At 47.1% G+C, this 24,507-nt stretch overlaps 1 protein-coding gene across 1 annotated transcript in view; it reads right to left on the bottom strand.

Moving 5' to 3' along the window:
- The window catches only part of pleca (plectin a), a 39,976-nt gene that overhangs the window by 12,515 nt on the left and 2,954 nt on the right, over window positions 1–24,507 (bottom strand). Inside the window, exons 2-30 of the mRNA XM_086194155.1 lie at window positions 24,408–24,469; window positions 19,984–20,073; window positions 17,441–17,518; window positions 17,061–17,153; window positions 13,671–13,837; window positions 11,636–11,751; window positions 11,416–11,522; window positions 10,768–10,887; window positions 10,592–10,687; window positions 9,871–9,998; window positions 9,197–9,290; window positions 8,963–9,117; window positions 8,436–8,787; window positions 7,306–7,383; window positions 6,968–7,129; window positions 6,772–6,876; window positions 6,588–6,683; window positions 6,356–6,481; window positions 5,806–5,958; window positions 5,569–5,723; window positions 5,344–5,470; window positions 4,317–4,500; window positions 3,391–3,548; window positions 3,092–3,270; window positions 2,865–3,003; window positions 2,412–2,768; window positions 2,022–2,105; window positions 1,835–1,939; window positions 1,213–1,311 (exon numbers count right to left, since the gene is read on the bottom strand). Coding sequence (XP_086050281.1) covers window positions 1,213–1,311; window positions 1,835–1,939; window positions 2,022–2,105; window positions 2,412–2,768; window positions 2,865–3,003; window positions 3,092–3,270; window positions 3,391–3,548; window positions 4,317–4,500; window positions 5,344–5,470; window positions 5,569–5,723; window positions 5,806–5,958; window positions 6,356–6,481; window positions 6,588–6,683; window positions 6,772–6,876; window positions 6,968–7,129; window positions 7,306–7,383; window positions 8,436–8,787; window positions 8,963–9,117; window positions 9,197–9,290; window positions 9,871–9,998; window positions 10,592–10,687; window positions 10,768–10,887; window positions 11,416–11,522; window positions 11,636–11,751; window positions 13,671–13,837; window positions 17,061–17,153; window positions 17,441–17,518; window positions 19,984–20,073; window positions 24,408–24,469 — 3,965 coding nt within the window. The remainder of the gene's footprint in view (window positions 1–1,212; window positions 1,312–1,834; window positions 1,940–2,021; window positions 2,106–2,411; window positions 2,769–2,864; window positions 3,004–3,091; window positions 3,271–3,390; window positions 3,549–4,316; window positions 4,501–5,343; window positions 5,471–5,568; window positions 5,724–5,805; window positions 5,959–6,355; window positions 6,482–6,587; window positions 6,684–6,771; window positions 6,877–6,967; window positions 7,130–7,305; window positions 7,384–8,435; window positions 8,788–8,962; window positions 9,118–9,196; window positions 9,291–9,870; window positions 9,999–10,591; window positions 10,688–10,767; window positions 10,888–11,415; window positions 11,523–11,635; window positions 11,752–13,670; window positions 13,838–17,060; window positions 17,154–17,440; window positions 17,519–19,983; window positions 20,074–24,407; window positions 24,470–24,507) is intronic.

Raw genomic sequence — 24,507 nt, 5'->3', positions numbered from 1 at the left:
AAGAAATAATCTTGGATTAGAATGGAAGAGACAAAACATAAATCCAAGATCAAGAGTGATTCTGATGAGAAACTAGAAAACGAACATCAAGAGTGGATTGCTGTTACTTGTACACGTGATTGATACCTAAAAGGAAGGTTCAACATTTTAGAAACTCTAAAATTTTACATTCTGATTCGGTAAGCAGTCGTTTCCAACATCGGGACGACAGCGTTTTATAAAAGAGTTGCCAGTCCAAGACAACGCGTTGGAGCTGAAACTACCAAGTATTTGAATGTGGAGTCGATGGATGGATTCATATTTTAATATTAGATTCATTTTTTAAGTCATTTTAAAATCTGAAATTGACAGATTTTTTTTTCCACATGGTGAGGAAATTCTGATACTGCAAAAGACATTTAGATTCTTTTTAGTTTCCTGACATCTCAAACTAAATAATAAACGTTCCATCCTAACGTGCAAATAGAAACTAAAACAGCGCTGTCAAAAAAATCTCCGTTAGTCCTACAAAAAAAAAAATCATTGCGTGTCATCATCAATTTATAAGAAAAAGCTGACAGGAATCAGACAACTGCTCCGTCAGCGTCATGTGAATTTTAGATAAATTGAGAAGCGGATCGATTCGGAACATTCGCAGAACAATCCTGAACCTTCCCTTGACTGCAGACAAGGGTCTGACGTGGAGAGGAATGAGAGGACTGACAGGAGCCGTCTCTTTAAATACCTGGTGCTTTCATCTCTTAAGTGTGTGATTAATATTCACCATGACAAAGCACTGGCAAGCAGGTCGAAAGGATAAAAACAACACAAAGTTAGAAAGGAGGAAGGGGGGGTGGGGTTGAAGCGGCAGTTTAAAAACTAATATCCAGCTTTTAAATCACAAGTGCGGGTGATTTCAGGGGGAAATAAAGAAACAAATCAAAATTGTGGACAAGCAGTTGAGCAGCTGGAGAATGTGAGTGAATCTGGAGTGGCTTCCGAATCCGAAGTGCGGAGGTTTATGATCGGACTGGATGCAGCGTGAGAGACGTCAACTGTAGTGGGGATGTGATGTGCTGCAACACTCGGATGAGACCGTTTGCTCCACCACCGGAGATTTTCACATTTGGAGCGCAAACATTTCAGGGTTATCTGACGACCCATCATTTCCCACCAAATAGAAAAGAGTCGGTGGTGTTTGACGTCTGAGCGTGTGAGCGTGCATGTAATTACCTCCTCATCCTCCAGGCGGCGCTGCGTTTCCATGATGAACTTGATATACTGGCTGGTGAGAGTCATCAGCTCGCTGTAGCGAGTTCTCAGAGTAACGTACTAGAGGACACGGAACAGGTCAGTGTGTTCACTCTGAAACAGTCAATCTGTTTATTAACATATTCTACATGTAGGATACACATATATACACACACACACACATATATATATATGTATATACGCACAAATTTATAAGATGAATGGTATTTTAGTTTCGAGTTAGAGGAAATGGTCACCCGTGATGCGAGGAGGAAATTCCTCTGACTGGCTGCTATTTGCATGTTGTAACTCTTTTTATTTTTGTCCGTCACTCTTAACTTCTGTTTAACCGCATCAAAGTGGCCAGTGGTCATTTTGGACATTTGGTATCGTTTTCGTAAACACAGCTGACTTTTTATCCTCAGTTGAGTTGATATGAGAAAGCCCCAACGCTGACAGCGAGAGAACACTTGCCGCCTCTTTCAGTTTTACAGAACTCACTGTATCTATAAAATGGAATGAGGAACGAGTCCCAGGGAGAGAAAAGGTTCTGTTTCCACAAGAGGGCACCAATCACAGCCTGCAGATGGCTCGTGGAACCTACCTCTTGAATGATGTCATCAGACGCACACTCCATTTTGGGTTTCTTTAACGGGGAGGCGATGGGGTCCTGGAGGGCTTTGTAGGTCAGGATCTGAAGCTCATAATCCTAAAACAGGAAAGCGAGAGGAGTCACGCCAGAGTTCGGCATTCACGCTAAACACGCTGAACCTGGAAGCGTCAGGACAAACCTTGACAGAATCAATGTAGTCCTTGGCATTTTTCTGACAGTTTTCAATCTTGTCTTTGTTTTTCTCAATTTCCTCCAGGAGTTTCTGCAAATGTATGAATGAAAAAAATGCATCAGCACTGAAGTAAGTGACAAGATTTAGAGCAACGTGAACCATCTTTTCCTGGCGCATGAACAGTAAGGAACGGATTCATGTCATTCCGTCAGGTGTAGCTTTAATTCTGCCGTCTTATCACAGCGGCTGCAGCTGTAGAACCTAATTCTCTAATTCTTGGCTGAACCGGGCTGAGTTGGGTTCTCATGCCGTGTTCCAGAGGGCGAGAGACATGCAAGGTTGAGCGTCTCTGCTGTTCACTCAGAGGGACGGTAAAAACTACATGGTGAACGTTACCTTCTCCTCTGCCAGCTGCTCCTGGAGAGCCTTGCTGTCCCCGATGGGCACAGCCTGAATCTTCTCCTGCCTCTTCCTGGCTTCTCCCAGCCAGCGGATCAGCCACTGGTAGCTCTCGTGGTAGGACGTCATGTGGCGTCCGAGGAGGTCAAGTTCCCGTTGCCTGAGGTCGATCTGAGCAAACACAGCCTGCCAGCGCTCCAGGAGGCTAGCGACCAGCTGGCGGTAATGCTCCAGCTCGGCGTCGCGCTCGCTGTGGATGCGAGTCATCTTGTCGTTGATGGCCGTTGCCTTCTGGAGCTCGTCCTGCAGGCGGTCAAACACCACCTGGTCGTTTTCGGCTTCAGTTCGCATTTTCTGTCAAGTAACACAGTGAACGCAACACCGGAGGTTAACAGCGGAGATCCAGGTAACAGACGACAAGCAAGTCAGAGATGAGGAGTTTGAACCGACCTTTAACTGGCTGCGTTGACTCTCCACCTCTTTCTCGTCAGCAGGCACCTTGCTGACGTCCCTCAGACGGGTCTCATAGTTCTTCAGTGTGTCTTCTGCATCTTTAGTGTTTCTGATCACCACGTCGATGGTCTTCAGCCTGACAAACGAGAGGTTAACGCTTTATGACAGGAACGAGACCAGGATCAAACACAAGAGTGAGAATTCAGGGAGTCGCGCAGCCTCACTTGTCCAGGTAGACGGAGGAGAGACCGTAGACATGGTCCATCTTCTTCAGCGTGATGTCCAGCTCGGAGTGGAGCATCGGGGCGGAGCTGGACTGCTGAGGAGACGCCAGGACCTCCTCGGTCTTCTCAGCGATGGAACCCAAGTCTTTCTTCAGACCCTCCAACTCCGACTGGACTTTCTGTCACAGAGAAGATGGTTTCCTGAGTAATTGGTCATCGTCGAACGTGCTCCTCTCATCCTCTAATCACGTTTTCATCTCAGGTTTCTTTTTTCTTTTCTTTTTTTTTAACAATCGTACCATTTGCTCCGTGGTCTTCAGGGCGCAGGCTTTGAGAGGCTCTCTGTCCACAGGCTGGCGAAGCCGCGTCACTGTTCGATTCTCACAACCCTCCAGCTTCAGTCGCAGGTCCTTGATCTTGGTCAGGTAAATCTTGCACACGGACTCATCCTGCTCTCCTGGTTGAAATGTAACGGTGGGACAAACGTCAGTTCACGGCAGAGGGCAGAGACTCTGGATGCCTCATCGGGCTGTAACTTTTTGACGATTTCTTTTTTTTTTTCTTCCTGGATTTGCAAGCTAAACGTAACGACTAAACAACTGTTAAAAAAACAAAACAGCCTGAAAATGTGAGTGTCAGAATCTGCTCTGGGACGCAATCATCCGCTTTAGTACGACTTGAGGATTCTTCAACAAGAACTTTGTCACGTTTCAGCAATCAGGAAACTGAAGCCGTTCGCTGGCGTGGTAACACACTGTCTTCATGCTTGATTAGTTTCACGTCCATCATCCTTCGTAGCGGTTAATTACACAACTGATCAATTCAGTGACTGAGGTGGAAATCCATGCACAGAGACAAGAAAGCACCGGGGGAGGACAATCAGCGAGGACGATGATGATTGCGATGATTGAGTTAATGAATGAATGAAAGAATCATGGCAGCACAACAGCCTTCGACACACACACACACACACACACACACACATACACATACACACATACACACACAGAGCTGTGTTCAGCCAATCACAAGCTCCTACTGCGTACTGAAGCCCCTTACCTGCCCTGGGTGGCACGTAGCCTGTAACATGAATCCAACAGTCAACTTACACTCGAATGACCAGAGCTGAACTGAACATGGCAGAATGAACGTGTCGGAGAATGAACTCAGTGTTTTGATGCTAAAAAACACAAATACGAAATATACACAGGAAGCATCTTGGCACCTTGTTCTGCAGAGCTGACCAGTGAGTTGTAGTGCTGGTTGGACTTGTTGTAGTGGGACTCCACCTGCATACGGTCCTCGGCTCCGAACATCTGGGAATCCTGGCTGTCCCTCAGGAAGTCCTGGTAGTGCTGCTCCAGGTTCCTCAGCGCCAGCCGGTACTCCTCCACCCTCAGGCTCTTAAACTGCAGCCAAGGACAGTTCTTTAGCTTCAGACATCTTGAGAGCCAGAGCACCAGCTTGGCTCAACTCCATGAAGACAAAATACAGGAGGTGCATCAAATAATCCACATTTCCTTTCCCTTCCTCCTGATGACTGAAACGAGCCGGTGGGTCGTTTTGGTTTCTTTTAGAAAACAAACATTGATTTTTCTGACTTTGTATTGCCATGCTGTGGTGTGTGTGTGTGTGTGTGTGTGTGTGTGTGTGTTGGTTGGGGGTGATAGGAGAAAAATGTTTACAGTTATATAATTAATTTCTCTTAGTGAAAATCAGATTAGAAGAATGGATAAAAATATCTCCTGTCATTTCATTTCTGCACGTCCATCGTGACGTTATGATTATTATTAATATTATGATTATGATTATCAAAGATGTATTTAATTATTTAAACAACAGCTTATTCTCCGACTATGAAAATTAAAATGTGATTTCTTTTTTCTTTTTTTTTTGGTCATTAACATTCATAGAAGAGTTGCAAGATTTTGAAAGATATCTCATTGTGATTAATTCTGACCGATATCGCGATATGATTTGCATTATTGTTTATTTATCATTATTAATTAAAATGAATTATGACATCACTTCCATTGACGAACCCATTTAGGTGATAATGGAGTCATCTGGGGAGGGTCTGTGTCAAACGGATTCGCACCTTCCTTCATTTTAAAACCTCCGGGGGGTCAAACTGCAGTCAGTATCAGTTAATCTCATCTGAAATGTTCTGATTTCAATACAGCTTCTGTGTGTTCAGGAGAAGTGAATCTCTGCTGCGTTCTGTCCAGCGTGTCCTGTGGCGCTGTTGTTACCATGGAGATGTTCCAGGTGTTGATGATGTGGATGTCTCTCATCAAGTACTGCCAGGACAGCAGGCTCTTCAGGTCCACGTACAGGGTCTGCCACATGGTCTGGAGCCTCTGCAGGTTCCCGTCCAGCCTGAGGAGGGTAGGGAGGCGTTAGTGCACCTAGCAGGATCAGCTCCGCTGTGCTTCAGTTAAGCGCTGCCGTTGACTGATCCTGATGCTTCAGCTCACCCGGCAACACTGTTTACAGCGTCCTTATTGGTGGGCGGCACCAGGAAGCAGATAGACGGTACGGACGCCTCGCTGCCTTGATGGTTCAGCACCCTCCACTTGTAGGGCTGCGAGTTGTCCAGCAGAGCGCATTCATCTCCTCTGTGGACGGTGATCTGGAAGAAACACAGAGGCTCATGTCAGAAAACTCTAGAAAAAAAACTCCGCCACGATCATCTAAAATCATTTCCTTCTAACCTCCATTTGTTTGAAGTCGCAGACGGCCTGGATGGGGAGTTTACTCTTTATTGAGGTGGCGGGGTTGCGCGGCTTCAGCTGGATGATGTTCTTCGCTCTCCTCTTCAGTCCCTCCAGGTGAGTTTTGAACTCAGTCAGTTGTTCTTTCTCATCCTGTGAGGAAAATCCACAAATTACTACAGGACATCAAACAGTTTCCCTGTGCAAATACTAGGACATTTAAGTATTTCCTGCTGCCAGTCCTTCATCATCACAGTACTAGTACTACGGTGCATCGCTCACAGCAAGTGTCTGCAGCAGCTAGAAATCATCTTACATTCTGCAATTTACTCCTGACCAGTGTAATAAATACTTTTCAAATACTAAGGGTTTATTTCAGGGGCTTCTATGTGACTCTGCAACTAGGAGCACACCGAACAGTGACTGTAACCTCCGAGCAGGCAGCTGCACGCATGACGTAGACAGTGATTAATATAAGGATGTTGGAGCAGGGGAGGAGGCCAGGTACAGACTTCCTCCACAGCCTGGAGCACCACTCTGAGAGACTCACAGCTGCGTCCTGCAGGAGGTCCTCCAGCCGTGTGACCGTGACAGAGCGGTCGCACGTGTACTTCCTCTTCATTGTGTCTTGCATCTTTTTGAGCTTCTCCTCCGCGTCTTTGACATCAGTGAAAAACTAGAGGACGACAAAGCAGAGAAAGTTGAACAAATGTCTGATTCACCTTTGTCCAAAGAAAAACACCGGATGAGAAGAGGACGGGAGAACCGATGGTTCCACCTACCTGGAAGTAGGCGGTGTTTTCTTTCAGGTGGGTTTCAATGCAGCAGCACAGCTGGAGGATCCAGCTCCACTGAGTCTGCAGAGCTGCGGTGAAGGCCTGCAGAGAGGTGGGATACATCAGATCTCAGGCATTTCACGTGTATTAGTGTAAATTCTGATTTCTACAAAGTTTTTGACGGCCGCACCTCTACGGTCTTCTTAGCAGGGTGTCCGTCTCTCAGCAGCTTGTCTCCTGTGGCCTGGACGCTGTTCATCTTCTTCTCCCGGAGCTCCAACTCTCTCATCAAACCCTGTTGCACAGCAAGGACACACAGACCAGAATCACACGGTTGCCCACATCACCGGAGAGCACAGCAGGAGAGAGATGGGATGCGTCTCTACCGAGTAGTTATCCTTCTTGGCGGTCATGTTGGTGTTTCGTTCGCTCCAGTCGTAGTTGACCTCCTCTTCCTCCTTCTCGTTCAGCCACATCAGCTCTTTGGTGGCTGCAGTGACGAAGGCGTGAAGCTGGTCCAGGTAGTGCAGACGAGCCTTGGAAGCTTTCTAAAGGGGGGCAGACCAGAACCACGTTAGGAAGCACAACAGAGGGACTGACAGAGTAGTTCTGAAAATAAATCACTTTATCAGAGTCACATTTCACTCCATGTGACTGCACAATGAAAGACAGTCCATTAACCCGTCTGATGAGACTTTTACTGCTCCGTATCTTCAGAACTTACCAGGAGTTTGCTGTACTGCAGCTCCAGCTTTCCCAGGTAGTCGCGGTAGGCGGCTTTACTGGCAGGTGAGATCTGACTCTGGAGCAGCAACGAGGCAAAGTTACACATCAGTTCGGCAACATTCAGTGTTGTTTAGCACAAGAAATACTGAAATATGACACGTCTCTCAAATAGATTCAATAATAACTGAACATTCAAATTAAACCCCATAAAAACACGCTGCCAGTGGTTTTCAATGCTGGGGCCAATCAGTGTCTTACGTGCTGTAGCTTATCAAGTCAGAAGAACATTCACGACACAATCGTCTGGTGGAGAGACGACTCGATCAGATAAATCAACGGCGAGCCGGCAGTCGTTCAGAGTCTGTGGAGTTTAAGCTGCTACAGCTGACACAGGGGTGTTTCCTGACTGGACCGGCCCCAGGCTGGACGCCTCAGCCGTGGGTGGTAACAGGAAGAAACGGCAAAATCAAAGAGTCGTTGATATCTTTGTGGTGCAGAAGAACAAAAGTGTTTCTGGTGTTAAAAGGTCTCGTGAAGTTGTCTGAAAGACATGCCGGCAGGACGGACCTGAAGGAAGACGCCGAGCAAAATACAGAAACGAATTTGTCCTCAGGAGCTAGGTCTCACTCCTCATTTGAGATCAGACGCTTCGATGTGATCTGAAACACCTCTGCCAACCATCGCCACCCCCCTCAGACCAGTATGAGCACGTAGGGGTCAACCAGTCAGAACTCCAGCAGTACCACTCAGCAGTAACGTGGCTCCTGATTGGTTCTGGTGGTGGTTGGAATTAAAACAGCTGTGAGTGCACTTTTTCAGAAACAGACTCGGAGGAGCAGGAGGATGGACTGGCGGAAGAACGCCGGCCTCACCCTTCATCCCCCGGATTTAGCGTTTGACGATGTCATGTGTAATAACATCTGTTGTCATGCCTGTCAAGGTGATGCCTGCTCATAGTGGCTCTAGATAGGAGCGACCCGGATGTGACAGCAGAGCTCAGCTCTTGATCTCGTGAGGTACGGAGGGTTCCAGCAGGCTGAGAAAGGTCAGAGTTCATCACACTGCCTCTTGGTTTTCATGGATTATGAAACAGCGGCACTCACACTGCAGTGGAGGCATCCATCATACCTCATCATCCTTCGCTCTCTCGATCTTGGAGCGGAACTCCTCCACTGACTGGTGCAGGCCGCGGTGGCTCCCCAGGTGGGATTCGACGGTGGGCAGATCAGAACCCCACTCTCCGTCATCCACGCGGCGCTGGTTCTCCTCCACCCAGCCCAGCAGATCTTGGATGTAGCGCAGGGTGACGTCATCCAGCTCAGGCCGCACCCTCATGGGAGCCTGCTGCAGAACCTGGGCAGTGTGGATCTGAGTCATGGGGATCTGAGTCATGGGGATCTGAGTGACGGTCACACCTGACTTGAGGCGAAGGTTGTACTCGCTGCGGAGGTTCACCAGCCTCTCGTGGAGACGATAAACCCTAGGACACATCAGTAAGTGACACATACAAACATTAATGTCTCCCCTTTTTGTCTTTTTTCATATTTTTCATTTCATATGGAATTTTGTGAACATTTGATCGGAAGCTGTGAATGAACAATGAATCGTAGGAATCGACCACAAACAGTCAAAGGTAGAGCTGAATTCTTATGCACCTGCGGTACATCTGCTCAGCTTGAAGGTGGCGTCCATCTTTGAGCAGCTGAACATCGTTGAAGAGGAGGCGGATCATCCCTTCTGCTTTCTCCAGATCGGCCTCCACCTCTGCTGTGTGCTGAGCTGGTTTTCCTGAGCTCAGCATCCTCACATCCTGCAACACAGAGACGGCTATCTAGGCTGGCCCGGAATCTGCCAGAAAGGTTCATCTTGGTCCCGGGTCAGAGTCTCACCGTTTGCAGCAGAGTCTCCACCTGGTTGAGCTGCTCCTCACACACCCCTGACTCCATCTGGACCTTGCTGACAACCCTCTGAAGTCGCTCCAGCCTGCAGAGGGAAGGGGAGGAGGAGAAGAGGGGAGGTCAAAGGTCAAAAACCACTTTAGAAGCAACTTAACAACGCCGCAGGGTACACTTCCTGCTGGATAGATCAGGCTGAACTGAACTTGAAAAAGTTGCATGAAAAGCACTCACTCCATCTTCCGGTGGAATAAATACTTTAACTCGTATCCTTGATGCATGAAAGCCATGACGCAAGCTTTGTCAGGTCCACTAGGATAGAGATGATGCTTTCACAACGCTCCACGGTGGTCTAACAAGTCTGCTGCAACTACAAGCTGTGCCCATCGATGCTAATCTTGTGATTAACAGACAAAACATCAAGTGACCTTATTTTTTTATGAGACTGTTGCTTGTCATGGGTTTTCTTTCTCTTTTTTTTAACGTCCGCTCCGACAAAGCCAACCCACTTTCTGTTTTATTGCAAAAGTGGCCTTGATGAGTGAGTCATGGTCACACAATGCCCGTTGTCTCATGATTCATTAATATTATTTTTTTTTTTTTTATAAATGCCTCGTGGTGGTTTGCTTTGGCAACAGCAATCATGTGACACTTAGAAGCTTTCTTGCCTTTCAAATTCTATCCTGAGGAGGCGCTCTCGCTCCAGTATGGCCACGTGCAGGCGACCCCACTCCTTCTCCACGTCGAAGGGATGGTAACCTGGCGGCACTTTGATGTGCCCTGCTTGGACTGCACCCTGGAAAACACACACACGTAACCTCAGGAGATCTCCTCTGTATCATTAGACCCTCGAGATTCATTTCTATTCACACGAACAGGCACATTTGTAAGGTTTTGTTTTGTGTGCGCGCTCCATTAATCATGCTAGGACAACCTCTACCGTTACCGTTTCATAAATCATCATGTCCCTGTTTATCTATGAAACAGAGAGGTATAAAAGTAAAATTTCTAAAGAGGGACTGCTAAAGTCAAAGAAAAAAATTCTATGAATTTTAAAAATGTCAACAAAATGTGTCGTCGCACAAAATGCTTCAAACAATGAAAGCAGAGACAAAATGTCAGGAAGTGGGGAAACGCCACAGGTCAGATTCAAATAACAAGATAACACAAGACAAGAAGGAGTCAAAATTACAAAGACAGGATATTTAAACCTGACTGACAGCGTAGAAATCGCTGGTGGAGATGAAGTTAACGGAGTAAACGCTGCATTGTGAATAAAACAAGTACAGCATTACGATGAAGAGCACAAGAACGAAATAACAGAACAGGTGAGTTGATGGGGAGGTAGGGAACTAAAGCTGAAGACCAACAGCGTCCTGGAAAACTCACCTCAAAAGACTTGAAGATGTGTTTGGAGCGGTTCTTGTCTGCCTCCTTGGCAGGAAGTTCTGTCTCCTTGAACTTCAGAAACTGACGCCAAAGAACCTACAAAGTTTCAATGAATTAATTTAAAAAAACAACAACTTTCCAATGAAAAAACAGACCGTAAGCCCAAAGCCACCGACCTCTATCTCCTCGTAGCTGGTGGGGAACTTCCTCTCCTCAAAGACGAGGATGTGGTGTCGGATCCACTGCAGCAGCATGGTGACCAGCTCGTAGTACTCCTGCCAGCGCAGCTCCAGCTCCTGAGGACGTAGACGGACGCCTCAGTTTCCATGATGCCGGGAAGGTTTTATTACCCTGAGCTCTTAAAATGCTGCTACTTTGAGAACATCGAGGTTGTTCTCCCTCTAAAACCTGAGGAGACGTCAACCAACAGAAGGCGAAGGCAGGTCGTGCTACACAGAAGCCAAACGTCCTCCAGGTTTTTATTTTATGTTTTTAAAGTTTAAGTTGCTGAGAAATAAAGATTTCAGTGGATGTTGACTTTTCTATCAGGTTTTAGGAGGTTATTCATAAAACCGCCATCGAAGAAAAGGCTTCAACACACGCAGTCCCTCTACAGTTCTGAAAGCAAAACAGTTCTGGAAAAAAGCTTTCCTCCACTTGCTTTCGTTTTCTCAGGACTTCAACCCCACGTTACGGCGATGGCATGATACATTACAGTACGAGGGGTGCAGGAGTATATCAACATAGTGTAGCAGGAAGGTGATATCCTGTCTAAAGCAACAGTGCTTTTGAGGAGAGATGAACAGATGAGGAGGAGGACTTGCATTGGCCTTGACGCCGTCCTGAACGTCTGGTACCCGCGGCATGGCGTCGTACAGAGAGGAGACGTACGTGATGATGGATTTCTCGTCAGGATGTGGCACGTCCACGTCTATCCAGACAAAAAAAAAAGAAAGAAATTCAATTAAGCTGAAATTTGTTCCAACACTTAAAATGAAAGTCAGGTTTCCTCGTGACGGACTGATAATAAACGTGTTCTGACACCTTCGGGGTCAAGCAGCCGGGTGACGCCCAGGTCTCTCTCCGCCACGCTGAAGGCCTGCTCCAGGTTCTCCTGGTTGGTCTGTCGGTAGACTTTACTCATGTCGATCAGAGTGGGCCTGCGGATGGCGAGCAGTCAGAGAGAGAGAGAGAGAGAGAGAGCAGTGAGTGGAAGCGGATGGTTCCTCTCTTATTACTGTCAATCAGGATTCCTATTAAATCAAGTGTGACAGCTGCAACACCCCAGCGCAGCCACAGATATTCATTAATTACTCCACTTATGGTTTTTACTCTCCCTCGTTCCTTGATGACGGCTGTCAGGTAAAAAAAAAGTTACATATTTCATGTTAGATGTTGCTGGAGGCGCTTTGATCACCGTTCTCTCATAGCAGAGAGGACAAGCAAAAACAGGAGTCCCCCCCCCCCTCCCCATCATGTCGTACACAAAGACAGCAGACATGTTGCCTTCCAGATAACTGCGGTCTGACTACATGCAGGCACATGCACAGAGCATCTCATGACTCCCAGGTTATAAAAAGCGCAGGTATGGAAGCGTGTACTTGTAAATTGGCACGACTCTCTGGATGTAGTATTCCCTCTGTGGCTCAGCCGGGTCTCTCTCCACATAGCAGGCCTTCCTGTAGGACAGCCTGTCCCTGCTCAGGTGGATGATTTGGGACTCTGATCCTGATTCCTGCTCCTCGCTCTGGGAGCTCTGACTGCAGCGAGCCTCGGCGCTGCGGGAGTCCTGGCTGGAGTCGGAGGAGTCTTCAGCAGGGACGTCCTCACACAGCATGACCACCCTGTCCTCCAGGTCGCTGGCGGAGCCCGCCGTGCTGCTGGAGGCGCTATTCAGCCGCATCTTTGAGTGGAACTTCCTCTTCAGGTTCAACATTGTAGGAATGGCTGGTGCTCTCAATACTCCAAGGTTTAGCTCCTATCATAAACACTGTATATCAAATTATTTAAAGGACGCCATGCTGGCTGAAGTCCAACACTCATTCCTGCCCGAACCCAAATCCTCTTCTTAAGCTCCATTTCTGTTCCGCCAGGTCATCAAGGCTCCACGCTTCTTTGCAGCTCTGCAGCTCCTCGGTCTCTGCAGGTCCTCCTCTTCCCCCAGCCGGATGGAATCTACAGCAGAACGACGAGCGTAGCTGTGTTTTGCTGCAACCTGCCGATCCAAAAGAGAGCATCCCTCTGGGGCATCCTTTTTCCCAAATTAGTGCGATACACCCACACCTTCCATGAGACGCGCACCCATTCACACCAGCCGGACCGCTGCCAACTGGAGTTGTTATTTTTGGTCCTGCAGGCCTTTTGTAAGTGGCACTCCACCCAAAATATGTGCTGTGAACGTGCTTGATGGGCGTGGAAAGTCTGAATGAAGTCTGTAGTTCTGCTTGTGTTGGTTCCGTTATTGTCTAATGATTCAAACTAATCTTGCACAAAAAAAAAAAAAAAAGATCTGATATTGGTTTTTTTTGTTTTGTTTTTTTGGCACAAATCAGCGACATGTGGCCTTCTGTCAGATTCACTGTGGGTTTCAACCTAATTGGATGCAGCATTAACAGTCTGGCACACATACAAGAGGCCCACACTGCAGGAGCAGCTTCTTCAGCTTCCATAGATGCTTCCAGAAGTGTTTCTCTCACTGAAACCTCTGAAAACAACATAAATCCTGCTGGCCACAGCGGCTCCTCCCCCCCGCGCCCTGAACCTGCACAGAAGTCAGTCCAAGAAAATACAGGCCCACATTTTACCAAAATGAATGCCATGAATCATCTGGGGAATTTATCTCAATACTCCATATTTATGACAACCCATCAAAATTTTTTAGTGACAAGTCAAGTGTCCCACCATCAACCTCAAATATGATTTGGGGATCCGTGTCAAGTTGAGGAATGCAAAAGGTCACGGCGAAGACCTTCTAACCGAGTGAAATTCTTGGTCTTACGAGATCTCAAGTTGGGGCAAGACGTCTTAGGTGTCCTAGAAGTTGTTAAGACTCTGAGGATGGCGGTCGACAGCGTCTCACCTGTGTTTGTGTATGATGGCGTTGAAGAGCTTGCCATCCCTCCAGCTGGTGGTGAAGTTGTCACAGCGGAGACCCTGGTAGCCCTCCACCATCCTCTGAGACCACAGCAGCAGCTTCTCCTTGGCCGTCATGTCGTCTGATTGGCCGTTCACCTGAATGTCTGAGATCTAGAGGGCCAGAGCGTTGCAGCGGGTCAGCACTGAGAGGTTCGCCACACCCGGCATCTGTCACACCTTTTACAGCTGTCAGTCACTCTGGCTGGTAAAGGCTTTATCATTACAAGAGGTGAATTACAGATGTCAGGAGGAGTAGGAAACAGCATCAGGCTTTGCTTCCTGCCTGTGAGACTGAATGGAGGGTGAAAATCATCATACGGAACGTAGCACAAGAACGCATTTGTGTGTGAGAACATTTGAAGAATGAGGCTCAGACAAAAACTGAAACAGTTGTCAAGCTGGCCCCGCACAGAACGCCATTTTCAAGTGAGCGCTCATACATCACATGATTGGAAAGCAAATGTTGTAGTAATTCCATTGATTTTTAGGACGCAATCAGACAAACATCTTGTGTTCTGCTGCAGGGCTGCAACTAACAACTAATTTAATCCTGAGAAAACGTCAAAAACAATTCAGAGAGGGATGGCCAACGATCACAATTTCCCCAGACCCAAAGGTTCATGTTTAAATCGCCTCTTCTGCCCATTTTACAATCCAAAACATGAAGAACCTTCATGTCCTGTTCAAGATTTAGCAGAAGCAGCGAATGTTTGAGATATTTGCTTGAAAAAACATAATTCATTCATGATCCAAATATTTGGTGATTCATTTTTTATGAATTCTTTGTGTGTTGCATGCAGCTTCTGTTTGCGTGCGATGGAGCTCCTCTGAGAAAACAGCATCTCCAGTGACGGCTGCAGGAAGGACAGGGACCAGAGACGGAGGCACGGGCGACTCCGCCTGGAGGAGCAGCGCGGCTACGCTTGGATCTGTGTTTTAGGGAGTTTTTACAGTCGTGATGAGGGGTAGTTCTACTACTTAAACCTTGGTTTAATACTGCCATTTGGAAACTAACATGAACAGAAGCACGTCAAGTTAAAATGACTTCTTACATGGCAGCAAGTGCTTGAAGTAAAGAACTTTTTCCAATGTGCCCGCTGATTTCTTCCAGATTTGAGATGAGTCACATTCAAAAACCTCAAATAACAACTTGCTTGATGGGCATGTTGAAAATTAAAGTTTTTGAGACAAACTTAGACGCTTCACAAGTACACGAGCACAAAATTGAAATCACATGAGTTAAAACGTCTATGAGTCACTGAATGAATAAGATAAATACTGTTTGCAGGACCACCCCGGGCAGAATTCCTCTTTTCTGAGAGCTGTGAAACGGAGCTATGAGTCATAAGAACACAGCGTCCCAGAGCCAGATACATTCATACGTATATTTTTACTGCAGGTTCGGTTGACTGAGACGTGCGTGAGCTCCTGCTGGTGTGATTTGCAGCACGAGTCCATCGCTCCAGGTCCCGAGTGCTCGTTTGGGTCCAGAGAGGCAGATTCATCACGCAGAACTACTTTCATGTGCAGAGTTGCAACAACTGAAGAAAACCGAATTGTGTTTGCTTCTGTTTAACTTGACTCGACGTGAAAAACCCTTTCAGCTCAATAGAAATATTAGAAATGTGTTTTTATACAAAAAAAAAATGTTCGATTATTTTTTTCTCCACTAAAGGAGAGGAGAAAAAGTGAATGAGCCGCAGATCAGAGTTTCACTTCCACTCCTGCTTCATTTCACGGTTCTCTGCTGAAACACTACTTTTTTTTGTTACCACTGCATAGTATTTTCAGTGTTTTGGGGGTATGAGGATGAGTCACAGCAGAACGAATGATTGCTGCTTTTTTTTTTGGCAAGGGTGGAGGAGGGGAAAAAGAAGGCATTTCTTCCTCCAGCTATTTTTTTCCTTTCAGGAGGGAAACCTCAGTGCTACAGTGTCAATGTGGGCAAAGCGTGACTCAGACTGGAAACTGGACCTCCACCCTCATAGCCTCTTTTTTTTTTTTAAGTGCTGCAAGAATCCCGACTCCCTGTTTGTCAGGGAACACAGCCGGGATTCTAACCTATGTGTCAGCAGGGTGAGCTGTGCCGGGGGAGCCCGGAGGAAACCCCGCCATTGTTTATGATGAATCACATGTGCCAGGACGAAGCGGTTATGTGTGTTTGTTTTGAGGAAATAATCACTGCCATGCCGTGAAGTGAATTCAAAGGGACATTTTTTGGGGAGGTTTTGCCCTGAAAACTACATCCATGCTAAGCTAGACATCAGGGACAGGCAGCGGAGGAACATTTCTCTCATTTCTGAAGACTTTTCGAGTTCTGGATGGTCACGTCCTTCATCTTCTTCCAGCCTTCTCGAGGGAACCATTGAGTCACACCGGATGAGATCTCACAACCACATCCCAACATAGCCATCATACCCGAGGCAGCGACAAAGACTCATCCTGCACTCCCACTCTTTCTTTTACCGGATTCTTCCCAACCATCTGCTAAATCAATCTCTGAACACGCGTCCACACCCTCCAAACCAGCTCAAGCTGCTACCCGAATCTTAGAAAGCTGCATGAGATGGAGAAAAAAAGGTTCTGAAATGTCCTGATGTGTGAGAATGAATGAAGAGGTTTTTTTATTCCGTTGTTTAGTCTTTGTGTACTCAGGAACTTGAGAAGCGGAGGTGGTTGTGTACAAGAGCCTGAGTGCTGCCAAGAGTCCAATTGAGCCCATTTGGAAGTGATTTGCTTTTGGACTCTACTGTAACTGCTGTGTCAACATCGCGACACCCTGAAGCTGATGAGAGAACATCAGACGCGGCAACGGCAAACGGAGAAGAGGCAAAAGAAGAAGCGAACTGATCCCACTGTACTGAGAGTTAACTAAACCACTCACGTTCAGAGGGAGAGTTTGATCCCACGCGATCAGCTGTTCCTGTGCACTTGAACTGATAAACACCGCATGGAGCTGCAGGAAATGTGGCTCAGCTGTCCAAATAAGGTGCAGACAGTTGGAAATTAAATCCAGTAACACCTCCTCTCCTCGTTTCAGTTCTCTGCAATAATTCAATTGAGAAAAACAGAAACGAGCCAGAGAAAGGGAACTCATAATGTGTTGGTGGGCAGTTGGTGGGCAGTTGGGGGTTGCGACTGTGCAGGTCTTAGGAAGCTTCTGAGAGCTCTGAGAAGCGGGGAACCAAAGTGTTTTTGCCTTTCAAATAAACGTCTTCAGCTCAGAAAGACATTTCCCCACCAAAAATAGAGCCGATTTCGTGGGGGCGACCATGAACCTGGTCTGAGGAGATCTGCCTCTCAAACCCGGGAACACAAACCCACTGGGATTTACCTGGAAGTGAAGGATGATGGTCCATATCAGCCCCAGGGTCAGCTTGGGGTTTCCATCTGCAATGTCGTCGTTCCTGATGTTGACCAGTTTGACCTGGAATGGAGAGAAACCGATGACTGTCCTGTAGACGATATGTTTGAGTTTGTCTTGAGCAGTGAATCAAGCTGTGACGTCCTGTGTGAGGCTCTACTTCGGACGTTTCCTGTAAATTGAAGTATCACTTTCAAGGAATACAGAACCAAGCGGAGGAGTGATACCAGCAAAACGTGAGAAACAGAGCCACCGTTCCACAACTGGAACTTAAAAAGTAACTGTGATCAATGAGGACAAGCAGGTGAAACTAGGAGAAACATCAGCATCCAGATGTGTCAGAGGCTGACCTGTCTGTGTTTGAGGAAGTCCAGTGCGATCTGCACATTCTGCAGCTTGTGAAAGCGCATCCGCCCTTTCTCCCGTGGCTGGAATAGAGGAGAGAAGAGGGAGCGTGAGGAGCAGAGAACACAAGGTTTGGAACGATCAACAAACAGAAACGGCCCCATGACTGAGGAGCAGGTGTTTCAGAGTCCAGCCGTACCTCTTGTGCTTCAAAAGAAAGGTCGACTCTATTTGTCTTTACAGTCATGGTCTGGGAAGCAAATTTGAAGTGGGATTCAAATTCTGCGTGATTGTGATCAAAGCAGCACTTGGCCAGCAGGTCTGACCCTACGTGAACCTGAGGTGCACTAAAGACGCAGCCAGGATGTCGGCAGGTGAAGGCATGAGGATGGATGGTAGAGGCTGTCAGTCTTTCTCCCAAACATCAACAACGTTTTCCACGTCCCGGTGTGGAGCTACAGAGTCCCTCTGTCCATGTCTGCATGGTGATGGACGCACTCACTGCTGCTCGTTTGAAGGAGATACGCATACGCGTCAGGATTTTTGAATATTCAAATATTTATGAAATTATTGTTTAAAAGGTAATTTTGCATGTGACTGTCATCTTAGAGAGATAATAGATTTATATCTTATTTCCATTTTTACTAACAGACGTCCAGGTCCGTGTGGCTCAGGGTCACACATTTCTCTGAAAGTTTTGGTTCAATAAAATAAACATCGAAAGGCATGTCAAAATTTACAAGCATACGTTTTTTTTGAAGGATCTGGGAATGACTTTTCCAAAACACTCCGGCTTTCTTCATTTTTCAGAACCTTTGCCAATCCTTGAAAGTGCCATCTTCCCAAATTAAATGACTTGCAGGTTTTTCATGACCACGCGAAACTGATGTGATTAAAAAAGAAAAAAAAAGTGAAAAAGAATTCTGCTCGTTCTTAGCGGCTCTTGGTGGTAACGCAACCGAGCGCCACTGGTAACACGCCAAAGAGCTGTTCACCATGAGGCAACCAGCTGGACCTCATTGCCTCGGCTGGAGCTGCTGAGTGCAAAGCTGCCATGGTGTCGATCTCCCCAGCGAGCGTCAAAGAATCCATCTTTGAAATGTGCATCCCAGTCGTGAGGGAACATGAACAACTCAACCCAAACCTGCAGTTCCAGTTGCTCACATGTTCACACCATTTCATTGCATATAGTTTCAGCCACTAAGGGTCACTAAGACAAAACTATAACAACAGACACGGTGTGATGACATCATGAACAAGCCAGACTGTCGGTGAATGTGACGGGGCAGCAATCGGACTCACAGCCACGGTGACGTTTTAAAAATTCTGTCCACTTTAAATTCAGTCGCATTTCCTCTTGTAACGGGATTTCCTTCTCCTGAAGCAGACACAGGTCGCGTTAGCTAACGGTCATGTGGCGAATTCAACTGTAAAGTAGCCCAGCACTGTGATACGGGGTCGAAAAAAAATTGTGCCGCGGTCACGGTGACGTTAGCGTACACAGCAGCTTGGTAGCTAAGAGTTAGCTTGATTGGCAGTGACATGAAGTATGTCCCTGCTGTTTGACTGTGTGGCAGGAAACGGCGCTACATTGGAGCGACACGAGGATGCAGGTGGGATATGACGACCGATTCCTCCAGATCTGAACATTTGGGAACATTTTAGCACAAAGATCAACACTATACACACATGTCTGGTCATCTCAATCAAAGTCGTACAATTATTGAATGCAGGCTGTTGCACAAAAAAAATAAAAAAGACAGAAACGTTTCTTTCATTTGTCGCGTTGACGACGAGAGCAGTGTCCACTAACAAGGCCGTCATCCAAGAAAAGGCACCGTAGGACAACAACCGTCGAGCCAACTGGCAAACTGACACGACTACTTGACCCTACTTACGCTGCGAACAACGCGACCGCTCTGATTGTCCACTTACATGACACCTGATAAACTAAAGCTTTCTGACAGCTGGCTGATTAAATGAGAGAGGACAATGTTTGACACAAAAAGGAAGTGTGACGGTCATCATGCACAACCCAGCAGCAACCTGGGGCGGTGACACATGCCACGCCTGCGGAGGCGGCCAGCCACAGTCCAGGCACCACTCACCAACCGCACGTTCCTCACAACGTCACGTTCCCTCGGCTACCACAGCACGAGCATCGCAAGAGAGGAAGGCAAAGGGGGGAAAGGTCAGGGCAAAGGTCAGCAAACAGGAATTAGAGAAAGAAAAAAAAACAGGGGTCAAACAAGTCTGTGCAGTAAGGTTACGAGATGGAAGCAAAGAATGAAAATTAGTGTGTTTCACAGCAACATCACCAGGAGGTGTGTTCCCAAAGTAAAGTAAAGAGTGCATGTACTGAAATGTCAGAATCAGAACATGCACGAGTAAAGACAGGAAACCTTCCGCAGTAAAATCCAATAAACATTTAAAGACATAATGAGAAGACAGTAGAAAAAATATGACAGCAAATAAAGTCGAGAGGACCGGGGAGCGTGAGACAGCGGAAGCGGATGTCCGAGCATCACCCAACGTCACCGAAGCTCACCAGTGTCTCTCCGGAGAGCACCTCCAGCAGGGAGATGAGGTTGTGTCCATCTCTCAGGTCCTCATACAGGTCGGTGATGTGTCGCTGGGCCTGCGGAGCAAACACAGGAAACATCTTCAGCCATCATTTCCAGGTGAGGGAAATGCTGTCTGCCGTCACGTCGGCATCAGTAGTGCATTCACGCGTAATGCAAACAGCAGTGGAGCAATGCTGGGGGGGGGGGGGGTTCCACACAGACTACACTTCCTTTTGACAATTGCTTAAAAATAAGAAAGCAACAGAAAGGTGAGAACCTCAACACACGCAGCGAGTAAGATGAGTTAGTCTTCCTTCTGCAGGAGCAACTGGGTTCACGTCTGAGTTTCTTTCTTAAAGATTTTTGTAATTTCTGAAGTTCCGGATGTCGTTCCTATTTGGGGAGCTACGGTTCAGCAGCCACATATACATGTCAACCACATCGGCTACCTGAGGGGTCCTCAAACAACTTCACGTTGCCATGGACCCCCGTCCATCCATCCATCCATCCATTTACTACCTCTTCTCCGGTTAAGGGTGTTGGGGGGGTGGAGCCTATCCCAGCAGCCTTCAGGTGAGAGGCGGGGTTCACCCTGGACAGGTCACCAGTCCATGGCAGGGCCAGCACATAGAGACAGACAACCATTGGCTCTCCCAGCCACGCCTACGGTCAATTTAGAGTCTGGATTAACCTGGTCCCCTCTTGGTGTCTTTGGACTGTGGAGGAAGCTGGAGTACCAGAGAGAACCCAGCAGGAACAGGGAGAACATGGAGACTCACACAGAAAGACCCCGTGCTCCAGCCGGGGCTCCGGCCTGGAACCTTCTTGCTGTGAGGCAACAGTGCTGACCACTGCACCACCGTGCCGCCCGCCATGGACCCCCATTTGAAGTAATTTTATTTAGCAGTGACGGTAGCATCTGAATTAAATACATGCAGACACAAGGGAGAGAAAAGGGTCTGATGACTTCTGATGCTAACTCTTGCCATCTGCTTCCAGTCATTGTGCTAAGCTAACTCCCTTCGGAGAGTCTTGTGTATCAACTAACAGGCACTTAGGTGAGGACCCCAACTTGCTTCCTTGCTTGGAGGTGAAATATAAAAGATGTACACTGAAGTACTGCCTATAAACCCTCACTGACAGTGAAACACAGTTTCAAATTTGATGTCTGTGTATGTTTGAGTAAAACAGCATTTTATTCACCAGAGATTATTTCCAAAAACTGAGAGAAACCCAGTTTGTAACCAGTAAATTAACTCTTGACGAGTTGCTCTGCAGGGAAGACTCTACTAGAAGTTAGAAAAAGTTGAGTATCAGCAGCAAAGGATGGAAGTGAGAGGGTTAATCATGTTAACACAGACATGCCGGCAGAGATGAAAGACAGCAGTGGACACAGACAGCACCTACCTCGGGCTTCCAGTGCTGGTGTGAAAGGATGGAGGACAGGATGGAGGATGGAAAGAAGAAACAGTATGATGAGAGAAGATACAAAACTGCCGGGATTCGTGAGGGAACAGAAGAAGTAAAGGCGAGCACGCAGACACGGGTTTGTCATGACAGATGTTAGACAGACAGTTGGACCTCTCCTGTGTGTTATGCTTTGAATTATTTCATTCATTTGATTGAGTCAACTGTTAAAACGAAGAGGAACGAAACATCAGACTCTCATTCTGGTCTTGCTTTTGATACGAAACAGAATAATGTCTGGCTCTTGCTATCCGTAATCCCAGGCATCGCAGTTTAAAGGAACATGCCGGCTTTTTGGGAAATGACAGTTATGGAGCCGGACAAGCAGATGACCCTTCTCTCCTCTGTGTGCATGACAGAGCTCCACCAGACGGCTCACTGCTAGTTAACCCAGCTGCTGCGAAAGCTTGCAGTGCAGAAAGTAAAACGTATTCGATGACTTTCGAGTGGTTTTCTCTAATGTCTCACTGCTAGCATTCATTGCAGCTAAGCTAACTAGCAGTCAGCAGGTCCAGCAGGTCTGTAGAGACATATCTGTTTGTCTGGCTCCAAAAATGATGGACAGTAAGTTTACTGCCCAAAAAACTGGCATGTTCCCACGACTCTGCTGTGTCCGTGAGTCTACCACACCCAAGGGCTCGCCAAACGGCCGACCCGGCTGAGTCTTTTGGATTCAAATCAGAGAAATCTCCCGACATGTAAAAACAATGTGTGACAATAAAGTTTGTGAGTCATCTTGCTCAGTGCCCTGTATCACAGGACGCACATGGCAAAGACTCGACATTCCTCACAGTTCAGAACCCTTCTGTCCCCGTGTAACCGCTGGTCAGGGGTTCTGTTCTCCTCAGCGCTCCCAGGGAGTCGAGTCTTAACTGTCGGTTGGATGTGTAGTCAGAGAGCCAAGAGGCAGAACCACAGGTGTTCTAAATGGAGTCTGTGCAGGAGGAAACATGAGTGTTTGAAATGATCCGGAGGAGAATCTGCAGGACAACTGAGCTGATCTTAGAACATTTTCAGAAATATTTAAATGGAATCCAGAGATCGGAACTGTCACGGCAGCTGAAAGCTAGAAAGGTCCCCTGCGGTTGAAGCAGGAAAAACAGGTCCCCAGGTCCCCGATGCTGACTCATTTCGAAAGAGCAGCATCTAAAGGGAAATTCCAACTTTTGCACCAAAAGTCCAACCTGAACACACGGTGACAAACCTGCAGCTGGTGCCCATGAATCCATGCTCACGGTTAGCAAGCTGCCTTCGCCCGCTACCAGCTGTCCAAAATGGACTCTTTATCAACTTTAAAAGCTGTTATTTTAGAATATAGTTTTTAGATCATTGTCACTCTTAAATAGAAGTCTGGTTTGGGCCGGGAGTGAACCGAGTGATCCGGGTCAAAATCGTTGCTAGTTTAAACCTGGTTTGTTTTTAGCCTGGAGGCTAGGCTAACATGTCCCCTTTAATGAGGACTTGGGCTTAAAATGGGCTTCATTTTCTTCTTCTAAGGTATAAAATCATTGCAGGATCTTTTTGTGGAGAGTAAACTGTCCCACTGAGCCTCTTGTGAGTGTCACAAGATCATAAAGAGACTAACAGTGAAATCTTTTCATTGACGCCAACGCATGATCACGTCCTCTGTCCTCTGGGAAACGAGATCAGCTGACGTAGGCAATGCTAATTGATTATCTCATTTCTTTTGAGTGCTGTGTCGTAGTCTCCGACGCGACAGTCTGTTTGGCTACTAATCTTCTTCGCTAAAATCCCCAAACATCTACTGGAGATAGCTTGCAGAGGATCACAATCCTGCGACAAGGGTTCACTGACTGGATGAATAGAAGGTCACCACAGCCCCGACACTTCGGGTGTCTGTCAGTCCTGAGTTCATCATCGGTTACACCAACAGTTCTCACACTGAAGGAGATAAAAGCAGCCAATATTTGGAAGGTTTGCCTGAAACTAAACATTTTAGTCAAAATACTTCAGAGCCCCTGCTGTTTTTTTGAAACGTTGGCGGCTTTTCTGTAGATGTGCTGTTTATCTTAATAGGTGAGGGGTTATGTGCCATGACACGTGATGTTCCACTTGATCCTGCAGCCACTTCCTCCTGTCTAAGCTGATTCTCGCTGTCACGAACCGGTGACCTAATGAAGCGCAGGAACGTCGCAAAAAGAAACGCAAGTTTAAGGTTCTTCCGTGGACTCGCCCCCCCGCACCTGCCTCTCAAAGCGAAGTGATCCTTTGATGCGATTGTACTGCGGCCAGTGAAGCGATCGTGTTTCTCCCACGTCATTGAGACTGAAAATCATCATCCGCTGCAGCGCAGCTTCGGGGACTGTTTCCTTTTCAGCAGTCGAGGGCTGGAGCGCCAGGTGGATCCTCTTACAGTGCCATGGGTGTAGAGGCATTCAGCAGAGGTGGCTGCTGATTCAGAGCCTCCAGTTCCCCTGAGGAGCCCTGTGAGGCCGCGGCGACAGTCTGGAGTCCAGATGTGACCTGGAGAAGCCTCTGTGTGGCAGGACCAGGTGGTCATGACTCAGCCGCCCACAAGCGCGTAGTGGAGAAGTGATTAGTTTAATGTTTTTCACCTTTTCAAAACCATTTCCCTTTTTTGAGAGAGGTGTAGCCAGTCGAACACACACGCTGCTTTGTGTGCTCTCTATGTGCGATTGTTGTTGTCGGGTTTTGTTTTGGTTTTTTGGCAGCTTATTTTTTATCCCAGAACGTGGGTTTGAATTTAGAACAGAGTGCAGCTTCTCCTCATGAAAGCGTTTCATGCTGTTGAAGCTACTGTAAGCAGGAAGGATAGCCTGGTGTTCAGGGTCATTCAAGGACATCTGGGGTCCTTTAGTGAGTTTAAAACCATAAATAAGCTGAAGATGTGCTTTGTCGTTGGACCTTGTTGTGAAAAGCAGTATTACTACTGGAGGTGTTTCTGTCGCAGGGGTCTTACCATCATCAGGTGCTTGTTGACCCATTTTGTGAAGGTCTTTTTCTGAACTCGGTCCCGTTCATCTGGCGAGAGACAGAAATGCAGGAGGTTCAGTTTATTC

Source organism: Aulostomus chinensis, chromosome 22 (genome assembly GCF_037954235.1).
Source record: "Aulostomus chinensis isolate RoL2024-O1b breed Wild chromosome 22, RoL_Achi_v1.0, whole genome shotgun sequence".
Classification (NCBI taxonomy): Eukaryota; Metazoa; Chordata; class Actinopteri; order Syngnathiformes; family Aulostomidae; genus Aulostomus; species Aulostomus chinensis.
Note: the sequence above shows the minus strand (reverse complement) of the source record. Positions and strands in the feature narration are given on the sequence as shown.